At 32.4% G+C, this 12,123-nt stretch overlaps 1 protein-coding gene across 3 annotated transcripts in view; it reads left to right on the top strand.

The window, feature by feature from the left end:
• SPATA17 (spermatogenesis associated 17) overlaps nt 1-12,123 on the top strand; it is a 178,626-nt gene that overhangs the window by 115,142 nt on the left and 51,361 nt on the right. For all 3 annotated transcript variants that reach the window (XM_032872931.1, XM_032872933.1, XM_032872932.1), the window contains one exon: nt 10,589-10,724. In XM_032872931.1, coding sequence (XP_032728822.1) covers nt 10,589-10,724 — 136 coding nt within the window. The remainder of the gene's footprint in view (nt 1-10,588; nt 10,725-12,123) is intronic.

Raw genomic sequence — 12,123 nt, forward strand, 5'->3', positions numbered from 1 at the left:
TCTCCATCACCTTGAGGCTTAAAATTATATATATATGCCTCCCTCAGTCACAGATATTTTGACTCAGTAGGCAGATGTGTTGGCGATATATTCCGCAGTGAGTCTAATGCACCGTTCTGGTTAAGATAAGTGTCATTAACACAAGGTGTTGGCAGAATATGTAAGTCCATCAAGAAACTGAGAAAGCAGGGAAGAGCATCAGGAGATTCTGTTTAGATGTAAAGAAAAGAAAATTCACTGCAAGGACTGGATGAACAGCATATGATCCAGAGGTCAAGTCAAGTGAGAATTAAAGAACGTATTGGGTTTGGCCACCGGGAAGTCATTCGTTGATAGCTTTGCTTTCTTCTTTAATTATCAGCTAGTTCTTATTTCTCCCATGGTCTTCAGGATATCATAAAAGAACTCATCCAATTCTTTGCCAAACTTCAGGCAGATGTCTAAAATTTTACTCTTACCCATGGTGATATATATGTTTGTATGTATATACATCGCTTTATATATGTGTGTGTGTATATGCATAAAATATAGACATATTAAAATATTCAGCTATTTATATTTTAAAATTAATTTAAGATTTTTAAGTTCACATTTTAAAATTTAATGTAAAATTTTAAAATAGGAAAATATAGACATATTAAAGTATTAAAATAAAATGGCGCCAGTGTCATATATGTGCCATGCTATATCTATGTTGCCACTTTTCTAAAATTTTAATATTCCACTTCAGAATTGTGCTGAAAATTAACATCCACTTAAGCTACCTATGTATTGTAGAATCTGTATTCTTCTGCTTTTAATTGGAACATCTTTGGTATAGTCACAATTTCTTAAGAATAACTGAGAGTGATTTGCATTTCATCCATAGGTCTGCTCAGTAATGTGGGATACAATATATTTTAGTTAGAGACCTTGAAGTCATTGAAAGTCCTAGGTGCTCACATGTAAATTTTAAATCAGAGGTTACAAACTAGTGGTTTCTGAGTTGCTTACAGTCTTCAAATGTGTTATATGTGGATCCTGCCAATTTTCTAAAAATTAAATTAATTAAAAGTAATTTAAAATGATAAGTAAATCTTTTGAAAATCCAGATTTTCCAGCTTATATTAAAAACTAGATTATCTAGAAACAGTGGCCCACTCTCTCACATGGCAATAATTGATTTTTACATTCTTAGTTTTTATATCTGACTGACTGGTGTTACCTGCCTAGTCCTTCCAGATTAAAATATGGAGACCCTTGTTCTAGGTAATGGGATCCTGAAGAATAGAGCCCATGACTGATGCAGTACACTGAATGCAATGCTTGACAGATGATAGGTGCCAATTTTTAAAAATTTTTTTTTATTTTTTTTATGTATTGAGCTTGAGCTTGAACTCTCATTTATTTTGTCCTAATCTCTCTAATTCAGTCACTAAAATTTTTCTCATCAAAAGAAAAATCAAGCAAAAAAACCGAATTACATTGTGATTTCTCTTTGATCTTTATTAACATTACCCTATTAGTCCCGGTAATAGGTGGGCCCTATGCTTCTGTTTCTCTTTCTCTTACTTCCAGTAGAATTTTCCAAACTGTGTCTCTTAAAATGCTAGTCTGGAAGATGTCAATGAGTTTTCTATCAAATAAATTAGGAAAATGTTATATTCAAAACAGTTAAACTGTTTTTTTTTTAATGTGGCATTTACAGGGCTTCTCAGTCTTAAATAGACTTTTATTTAGTGTGAACTTCAAAGAAGGAACATATAATGTACAGTATTTTGCAGACTTATTCACCTATTCATTCAACAAATATTACTGCATGCCTAATATGTGCCAGACTCTGTATTAGGCATTGCAGACAGAGCAGTAAACAAGATAGAGATCTCCTGGCTTCATAGGTCTAATAATATAGTTGGCTGAGAAATCTCCTCATCCACAGATCATAGTTTGGAATATGCTACTCTGGAGTATTACTCAACAAAGAATATTTTATTTTCCTTAATGATTTTTTTTTTTTTAGTTTCAGCTTATTTTTTCCTTAGACCTTCTTAGCAATAAATTATACAAGTGTTTCCCACAGCCTTATATTCCTTCTTAATTACATGTTCCTTTTTATTAAGTTTTTTTCATTTTAATTCCAGTATAGTTAACCTGTGTAATTATATGTTCTTTATGTCAATTATGCAAGTCCTTAAAATATCTGAGCTCATCCTTTTTAGCTATTTTGGCATCTTTGTAAGTTTAAAACATCTGATATAAATGGCCTGAAAGAAGAGCCTGTGTGACTGTTACTTAGCTGGAACATTTAAATTTAGTATCTTTTGGCAGATATTTTTTTTAAAGATTTTTCACAATTAACTAGAGAACAGTCAACTCTGCAAAACATATGTCAGAAGGTTGTTGCATAGCCATAATAAAATTACTGAGTAAGCATGCCTTGAGATTGTTAATAATAATATATCTGGGATTTCTGTTCTTTTTAAGCTAAGAAAAATGTAGGAAGAAGGGCAAAATATGTCTTTCCATTTAAATTTAGAAGCTTGCAATATAAGCTTACTGTCTAGTTGAACAGATAGTCTTACCATTTGAATTCCTTAAATATTACATTTCTGTCTCCACTCTGGGGAAGAGACCTGTGCTATTGAGATTGCTGTTTAAATAGTTTATGAGTTTTAAATTTCTGCCCTGAATTCCATTCTAAGGATAAAATACTTTATGTATTAAACACTTAGAGCTATGATTACATTAAAATCTCAGTGAAAGCTGTTTTCTTCCATAAATAAAGCCCATCTGATTCCTGTCCCAATCTGTTGCTCATTTCATTAACATCTCTTCAACCAAAATTCTAGTGGACTAAAACATCTTCATAGAGCAGTGGACTATGTTTTGAGATCATTCTACTGATACTAGTGAGTTATATGTTAGGTTTATCTGGAAATTTGGGTTCTTCATACCTACAGTGGAAATACTTTATTTCTCATATTGAATGTAGTGAAGAGTCTTAATTTGCTAAGGTTATTCTAAAATTTAGATTAGTCTGTATTTAAAGGAAAAATATTCAGCTTTTTATGGCCCCTTTTTACAAATCAGACCTGAGTCACTTAACCTGATTATTGTTTTAGTAAGCTAAAATTATTCAGTATTGAGACATAATTGACATATAGTGTTGTGTAAGCTTATAACGTACAGCATAATGATTTCACTTAGATATATTGCAAAATGATATACATTCATTATTCATTATATTAATTCAATATTCATTATTAATTATATACACTACAAATCTAAAACATGTCTCAAAATATAATTGACAAAAATAATTTGCATATTTCCAATTATGTGTTTTATCAAAGTGCTCTTTTTTTAAAAAAAGCTCTGATTGGTTAATGAGAACTGAGTCATCTGATAATGAGAGCAGAAATGAACTGGTTATAACTCAGCCCTCAAAACATTAAACCTACTGTTTTCTACGTTATAATAATGATTGTAATATTGAGGTCTAATAGAACCATTTTTGAGCGGGTGTACCTTTAAGATAACATGAAAATTATTTGTTGATTGGTCTATTAGATTAAATCAGTTTGCTTGATTCATGTTTAATCTTTCAATTCTTTCATCACGTCTTTCCAAACTTTTACACCTAGGTGTCTTTGCTTGTCCAATTAAGTTTTATGGACTAGAGAAATTCCCTCTGGAATTAAAGGAAATGCCTTCTCTTAATTAGCCCAGAGTGGATTTTTTTCCCCCTCCTATTTTACTTTCTTCACCTACAACTAAATAACTGTTCTATTTTGAACATTACAAAGCTCTGAATCCTTGCTCCTTTTTTTTTTTTTTTTTTTTTTTTTTGCAAATATTTTAAGCAAAGATCGTGGGGTAAATTCTAGCGCTCACTCCTGTATCTCCATTGGGGAGTGTCTTCCCTTCCAGTGTTGTTAATAATTGGGAGGGACGGCTCATATACTAAGATCTTTACTAATGTAGCTTTTGATCTTTTGAGCATATCTGTACTTCTGCTACCAAAAAACCACTCAAGTCCCCCCAAAAACCCATTATAGCAACAACTATTGCTATAAGAAAAAATAACGGCATGCTTCCCACTCTGTGTTGTACATAAGATAAAACTGATAATTGATTTTCTGAGAGATTCTTTGAACATTTATTAACTCAGTAGTGCATGGTTAAGAAACAATATTATCATAGAGTCATTCTTAATACAGTTAGAAGTAAACTACTGCTTGCACATATGAAATTTAATTACTCAGATATTAAGACAGTAAAATTCATAAGCCCTTATTTGCTATGCCATCATCTCATTACTTTATATTTTCTAGTCTATAAAGTGTAGGAGGTTTTAAAAAACTTGAAGACTAAATTATTTTATGAGCAATCTGAGATGATGGAAAAGTATTTTTGTTTCTCTTTCCCACAAGAAAAAGTGGATCTGTTGATAGGCACTTATTACATAAGAGTTCTTATTTATTTTATAATTCATATATAAGAAAAATATTTTTTTCAATAAAAGATGGAAAATGTCGGACATGTCTTGGTATCAAAGAATCACAAAGCATCCAATTTAGCAGCATGGTTTGAAGAGAGCAATGTGGTAATCAGCCACCATTCCTTGATCCTCCGGATTTATTAGCCTTTGTAATGCTATGGTCAATTCTGCCTCTCAGGGCAGCTTAGAGCCCAAATTATGAGCCTACTTTTGGCAATAGTATTAGTGAGGAAAGAATAAAGTCACTGGGACAATAGTTCCTACAGATGTTAAGATAAAACTGTTGAAGCTTAGCCTGTTCTGATAGGAGCCAGAATGTACCCTTTGAAAAGCATTCTTTCTATTTTCCAAGCGAATTAGCTACACACTTAAAGGATCCTATGTGCATGTTCCAAGCTCTTAACCTCTGAGTATCTACTCATACCAGCCCCTGACTTGCTTGCTCTTCTTCAATTTCCATATATGTCTAATGCAGTCTGACCCGTTTGATACAGCTCAGGTTAGATATTGTCTTGCTCTGGTTTACTATTTCTCTTGCCTCTGGCCTAGGCAAAAAAACTTATTTGCATTCTTTTGCATAGCTCATTGGAAAATTTATTATGTTCTGGAACCAAATTCCTAACTTGCAGTAAAATGTTCATTATCCTGAAAAAAGTGTCCCTTTATCCTGTCCTGTGTTAATGCATATATTTTACTAGGAGCTGTTTAATAGAGAGAGGGCTGATCTAGGGCATGTTCAATGTTTGAGATGTGTTCTCATAGGCATGTATCTTGGCATCTCTAAATTGTTATCACCATGTCCATTTTGGGACGATTTACCTATCTAGAATCCCATCGTGGCTTGCATAACTACCCTCCTGAGCAGTCAAACTTTAATATAAATGTAAACATAAAGACAAATGTTTTGTAATGTATAAAGATCTGTAATATATAACTATATATTTTCTCCTTATTTACCATGCAGTCATATCCACCATAAGACTCTACGTGATCTACTTTGTTTCCTTTATAAAGAACACAATTTCTAGCTACGTTGAACTCCTCTCAGTTCTTTTAGCATTCCTTTTTATGCTCTACCTCACCTCTGTATCTTTGTATATATTTTCTTTTGTTTAAAATAGCCTCTACCAGTTTGACTAACTACATCTTTCATTTCTACACACACAGTCTAAAAAGATAACTTTTCTATTTCCCATCTCTCTACTCCTTGCCAATAAACCCTCCAAAGATAAGCATATTATTAACACATATGCATATACAAACATAAACCTTCCTCTCTGCCCCAGTAACCTCTTGTGCATACATCAGACACAAAACTTAACACATTCTCCTGTGGTGTCTCATTCTCCACTCCCTGCTAAGGTGAATTCCTCTTAGGGATAGTGCGTTTTCCGTCATTCTATCTCAGTGTTTTTCAAAATGTTTAGTATATAAAAGTACTTCACTTAATGTTTGTTTAATGAATGAATTTTATTAAGACAGTAGAGAAATCAGTGTGGACTAGAGTAGGATAATTAGGCTGCCTAGGAAAACTGGGTGTTAAGCTGGATTTTGAAAGATCAGCAGGGTCTGGATCAGCATATCTGGAAGAGAGGAACATGGATAAAGACACAGGTAGGTTGGAAAGACAGAGAAAGAGGAGACTGGCATCAGTGGAATGGCAGACAGGAAGTGGTAGGAGACTGAACAGATCAAGTGCATTCTAAGAAGCCTGACAGCTGGGCTGAAGAATATAGGCCTGGGTTAGTAGGCAAGAGGGTTTCATAATTTGCAGATTTTAGTTATTTGGCAGTGAAATAAACAGGTCAGAGGAAAACCTAGAATTATGAGTGGCAATAGTTGGACTATAAAAAAGGGGGGAAAGTAAGAGGGAGTTATAAGAGAAAAAAAGATAATTCATTAGTCTTATTATTTAGAAAATAATATTAAGTATATTAATACTAAAGACTTTGTATTTGCAGTGGACCCATTTTCCCTGAAGCTAATTGACTATTTTTTTAATTTTTGCTTCCTGAGACCTCTATAAATTCTTCCCTAACTGCCCACACATTCAGATAATTGAGGTGTTCATGAAACCACTATGTCTCCACATTGTATTTTAGAATTTCTTCCAGATCTGGATCTTTGATGAGGTTATAAAATAAAAAGCTAACCCATATCTTCTTTAAAATGGTATCCAGCTAATTGAAAAGAAATCACTGCAAGTATGAGGTAAATCTAAATATATATTTAAAACTGGTAAAAGGTAACATTTTGAAAAAGTAATTGGTATTTATCTAAAAGTTTGATTATTAGCTAAATTGATTTTTTAGGGTTTTCATAGCTATTTGTACTTCTATAGAGCAAATCCCATTTCGGAATTAAATAATTTCTTCCAAATTTGAAGATAAATATTTGAAAATTATTTATAAAACATTAAACATTTTGAATATGTATACCTATATATGCACATATGTACATATGCTTAAGAGTACACATGAATGTTACTTCAGTGAAACAGTATGGCTGAATGAAATAAAATTAACTCATGGACAGGAAAATACTTAGTCTTTCAGCCTTGTCTTCTCAGCCAACCATTCCCTTGAGAAAGCAAATTTTGTTCAGACACAAAAGAAAAATGTACTATTAAAATGCAATTCAGAAGTGATAAAAACTGTAAGTGCAGCAGCCGGCTCACAGCACCCCCTTTGTATACTCAGGGACATTGGGGCCACATTAATTTTTGTGTGTGTGATGTCCATCCCATGTGCAAATTAGCACTGGAAGGACCATAATCTGTCTTATATGAGAGCTGTTTTCCCAAGAGCATGTGTAATACATGCTTGTGTAATTTTGTAATTCAAAGCTCCGTGTTCTGTTTGTTTTTATATTTTAAATAGCATTGGAGATGTTTTCATAGGAAAAATATTAAAAAGGAGTTTATTAATAAACATTAAAAAGAAATTGTAGAGAAGTATGAAAATTAATGAACTAACGCTGCTTTCCTTTATTGTTTTCTAAACAAATATATAAGTGCAATGGCAAAGAATCAAATTTTCAGTTCAATTGAGATTAAAAAAAAGAACCCTTCCTTGTCTTAATTAAATGAGATAATGTATGTGAAAATATTGACATATGGTTATGGGTCAGCAACTCTGTTGAACTTCAACTTTATTTTTTCAAAGCCAGAATTTCAGAATATGCTTCTCAGCAGAATATTTCATTTCACTATATAAATTTCTCTTATTGCCCAGATACCTTTCTCTAGTTTCTTTTATTTAAACAACATCTAGCTCCAACTTCATTAGTACCATATCCTCTTTGATTATATTAAATAAAACTTTTTAAGGTTTACTCCTATTTCCTTCATTAAATCTCTTTCCTCCAGACTATCTTTTATGTTTGGATATGTGTCTTTCTTTCATGTTGGTAATTTCCCCAATTGATAATCCATTCGTAGATTTATATTAAAGGAGATGCTAAAAATCAGACTAGAAATGTATTTGTATGTGAGAGTGACATTTTGACTGATCGACTTTTAATTAAGAGTTCTTCAAATGTCGATATTTGAAGTTGTTTCTCTGGGCACTCCCAGTATCTTTTTGAGATGATGTATTCGTTGGAACACAGTATTTAAGTCCAATGCCAGTTCACATAGATATGAAGAAGGAAAGAGTTCAAGGACTAGACACGGATTTGAAATTCATATATCCCATTTGGTGTCTTGAGCTTCATTGGGGTTCTTCAAAATCTCCCTTCCCCTTTGGCCTCTCCCTCTTCTGGAAGTGAGATTTCAGTTTTTTGAATGTCCTATCTGCTTTTCACATGGCAAAAATTTGTTGGTATTGTCACCTGTTTCATCTTTCTCTTCTGCTTTCTTCTTATAGGTTTATAACTTTTTATAAAAAATGTCTTTACTCTTATATCAGAGGACTCTGGTGAGGGATTTAAACATTTTACCACATTACACAAAAAGCGTATTATAATTTTAGATGTTCCATGAAAAATTGTATCATTCTTAAAATTTTGATCTTTATGTTGATCATAACACATTAAAATAATAATGCTGATGATGACTATGACAACAGGCTACTTCTACATTTACTTCTACTTTCAGCACCCCCATTATTTATTGGGCATTTGCTCTTTCAGCTTCCATGTTAAGCTTTACATATACGAAATTACTCATTCCTTACAACAACCCCATATGGAAGTAATATCTCATAGAGGTCAGGTAAGTTCTGTAAGGGAACACAGGTAGCAAGGGCAAAAGCTAAGATCTGAATACTTGTATGGTTGACTCAAAAGCCCCATTACTCAAAACCCCTACCAAAAATGCTTTCATTATTTTGCTGAGTTAAAGAATGAAACTGAATGACTATTTTATTGTATACACAAAAATTAACTCAAAATGGATTAAAGACTTGAATTTAAGATCTGAAACCATGAAACTCTTAGAAGAAAATCATAGGCAATAAGCTCCTTGACATCAGTCTTAGTGATGATTTTTTTGGATTTGACACCAAAAGCAAAAGCAACAAAAGCAAAAATAAACAAGTAGGACCACATCAAAATAAAAGGCTGCACAGCAAGGGAAACCATCAACAAAATGAAAAGTCAACCTACTGAATTGGTGACAATATTTGCAAATCGTATATTTGTAAAAGAGGGGTAATATTTAAAGTGTATAAAGAACTCATACAATTCAATAGCAAAAAGAAAACAGTGTAATTTTAAAATGGACAGAGGACTTAGACATTTTTTTCCAAAAAAGGCATACAGGTGGCCAACAGGTATATGAAAAGATGCTCAACATCACTCATCATCAGGAAGACGCAAATCAAAACCACAATGAGTATGATCCTACTACACCTGTCAGAATGACTAATATCAGAAAGAAATATCAAGTGTTGGCAAGGATATAGACAAAAAGGAGACCCTTGTGCACTGTTGGTGGAAATGTATATTGGTGCCACCACTATTGAAAACAGTATAGAGGTTCCTCAAAAAATTAAAACTGGAACTCCCATATTATCCCAAATATCTATCTCTTACAGATATTTATTTGAAGAAAGCAAAAACACTAACTCAGAAAGGTATATGCACCCCCATGTTCATTGCAACATTATTTACAACAGCCAAGATATGGAAGCAAACTATATGTCCATCAGTGGATGTATAAAAAGAGTGTTTTATACAATGGAATATAATTCAGCCATAAACAAAAATGAAATCTTGCCATTTGTAACAACATGGAGGATCTCAAAGGCATTTTGCTAAGTGAAATAAGTCAGAGAAAAGACAAATACCATGAAATCTTACTTCTACGTGGAATCTTAAAAAAAAGTGCTGATAGATACAGAGAACAGAATGGTGGTTGCCATATGGGGTGGTGGGTAGGTGAAATGGGTGAAGGGAGTCAAAAAGTACAAAATTCCAGTTATAAAATCATTAAGTTATTAGGACCTAAGGTACAGATGGAGATGTAATGTATAATGGAGACTATAATTTATAATACTGTACTCCATATTTGAAAGTTGCTAAGAGAGTAAATCTTTAAAACTTCTCATCACAAGAAAAAAAGATAACTATGTATGGTGAAGGATGTTAGCTAGACTTGCGATGATCATTTCATAATATATACAAATATCAAATTATGTTGTATACCTGAAACTAATATAATCTTGTATGTCCATTATACCTCAATTAAAAAAAGAAGAAAACTTTGAAAAAAACCCGTTTCAGTGAGAATTTCCTATAATGGGATTCCTTTTCATTTTTGGATGCCCTTTTGAAATTAAAAAACATTTTTATTTATACAGTGAATTTTTATTTACCTGGCATCATTAATTGATAAATTTATTCTTTAAAATTTTCTATATTTCCAGAATATTTGAGACTTATAAAAATTCTGCGAAAAAAGTCTTACTATCTCCGTTTGCTGAATAAGAAATGAAATTCATAAAAGTAACAGAGATAGTGGCAGAAGTCAAAGTCAAAGTGGAATCCAGTTATTCTGATTCCAAACCATGTTTTATTTTCACTATGCTTTACTACTTCTCTAAATTCTAATGTTTTTAATCAAATGTCTGCAGAAACAAAATTAACATCACTTAAATGTTCTTTCAGGTTTTTGCCATTTTCTTCTCACCATAAAAATAAAAAGTACACCCCATTAATGCATTCGTCAATCAAGTATGGTCCCAATTCTTATGGAAGTCATCATTTTAGAGATGAAAATCCCAAGAAATGGATCTGTGACAAGGTAAGTTAGTGCAACATTAAAAAAATGATGTTCGTTTTGAAAGGCTAAAAATAACGCACTGATTACAACAAACATAAGTATTCTCATACGGTTAACACCTTCATGGTTATAAAATTATTTATAGCTATTTCATGTAAATATAACACTGCTAACTTCTCTAGCCAGTAAGAGATTTGTGTTTTTGTTTTTTAGTGTTACATGTTTTTTATGTGTAATGACTCAGCTATCCTATGATCTATGGTATACATCATGGCTTTGCCAAAGCCAGCCAGGGTCAAAACTTGAATCTGTGATCAAGAATAGCCAAGCTCTCGGATGTGGAGATCAGTGCTTGATCTCTTGATTCTCTCAATCTCTGTGTGTATGTAGATAGATAAGTAAATAAGTGGGCAGGTATGTAGATAGGAATAGATAGAAATATATGTGATATTTATGTATGTATATATGTATATATATATATATATATGATACAGAAGAGAAGAAAGCAAATATTTATTGATTCCAGAGTTACATTTGTTAGCATTTAGAGAAAATTTTCTGAATAGGGAAAATACCAAGGTGTCTTACACAATGAAGTAAAAGGGAAGTTTTTACTATGTGTTAAGCCCATTATCTAACAGAAACTATAACTTATTTATAGAAATAATTACGCAGATAAACTGAAGTTGTAAGTGACTTTCTGGAAAGGGATTAAAGCCACTGAGATCCATACAGCATACTGGACGTATTGGTTCTATTAATAGTCTGTCTATGAGGATTTACTCATTTACACACAGTCTCCTTCCAGAAGGATTTAAGACACCTTACTAAAAGGCAAATACAGTAAAGCTTATATTTTAAAAATAAAAATAGAAGGAAATGATCTTAGATGAGAACAGTGTCTATACTCACAAAATAAAGGAAACCATTATGGCAGTGCTAAGTGATAGGAATTTCAGCTCGTGGATGGCAAAGATGAAAAGGAAAAACACAAGTTGCAGACATATCCTCATTACTCAAGAGGAGGACATATGTTAGACCCTTAAGAAAAATGAGATCTTTTTTTATTTTATCAAACTATAAGGAAAAGTCTATTTTTAGGGCATTATAAATATGGGATTACCAAGGGTAAGTCGCTGGGGAGTAACACAGATACTTTAGAAAGTGCCTTTTTCTTTTCCACCTGCTAAGTCCTCTGTCTTAAAAATTGATCTAAAATACTAAGCAATTCCACATCATAGGGAATAGGTACAGTGAGTAGTTCAATTTGGCTCACTGATTGAAAATCTAAATACTGGTGACAATGTTATTCTTGGCATTTGTTTTTACCTGATAGGCAACCATTCAGAATATAGAATAAATATAATTTTCAAACTATTTAATTTCATATTTTGAATGTATGTATGTGACCTACATCTCA

This window comes from Lontra canadensis, unplaced genomic scaffold, assembly GCF_010015895.1.
Source record: "Lontra canadensis isolate GAN:19392208 unplaced genomic scaffold, GSC_riverotter_1.0 scaffold46, whole genome shotgun sequence".
NCBI lineage: Eukaryota > Metazoa > Chordata > Mammalia > Carnivora > Mustelidae > Lontra > Lontra canadensis.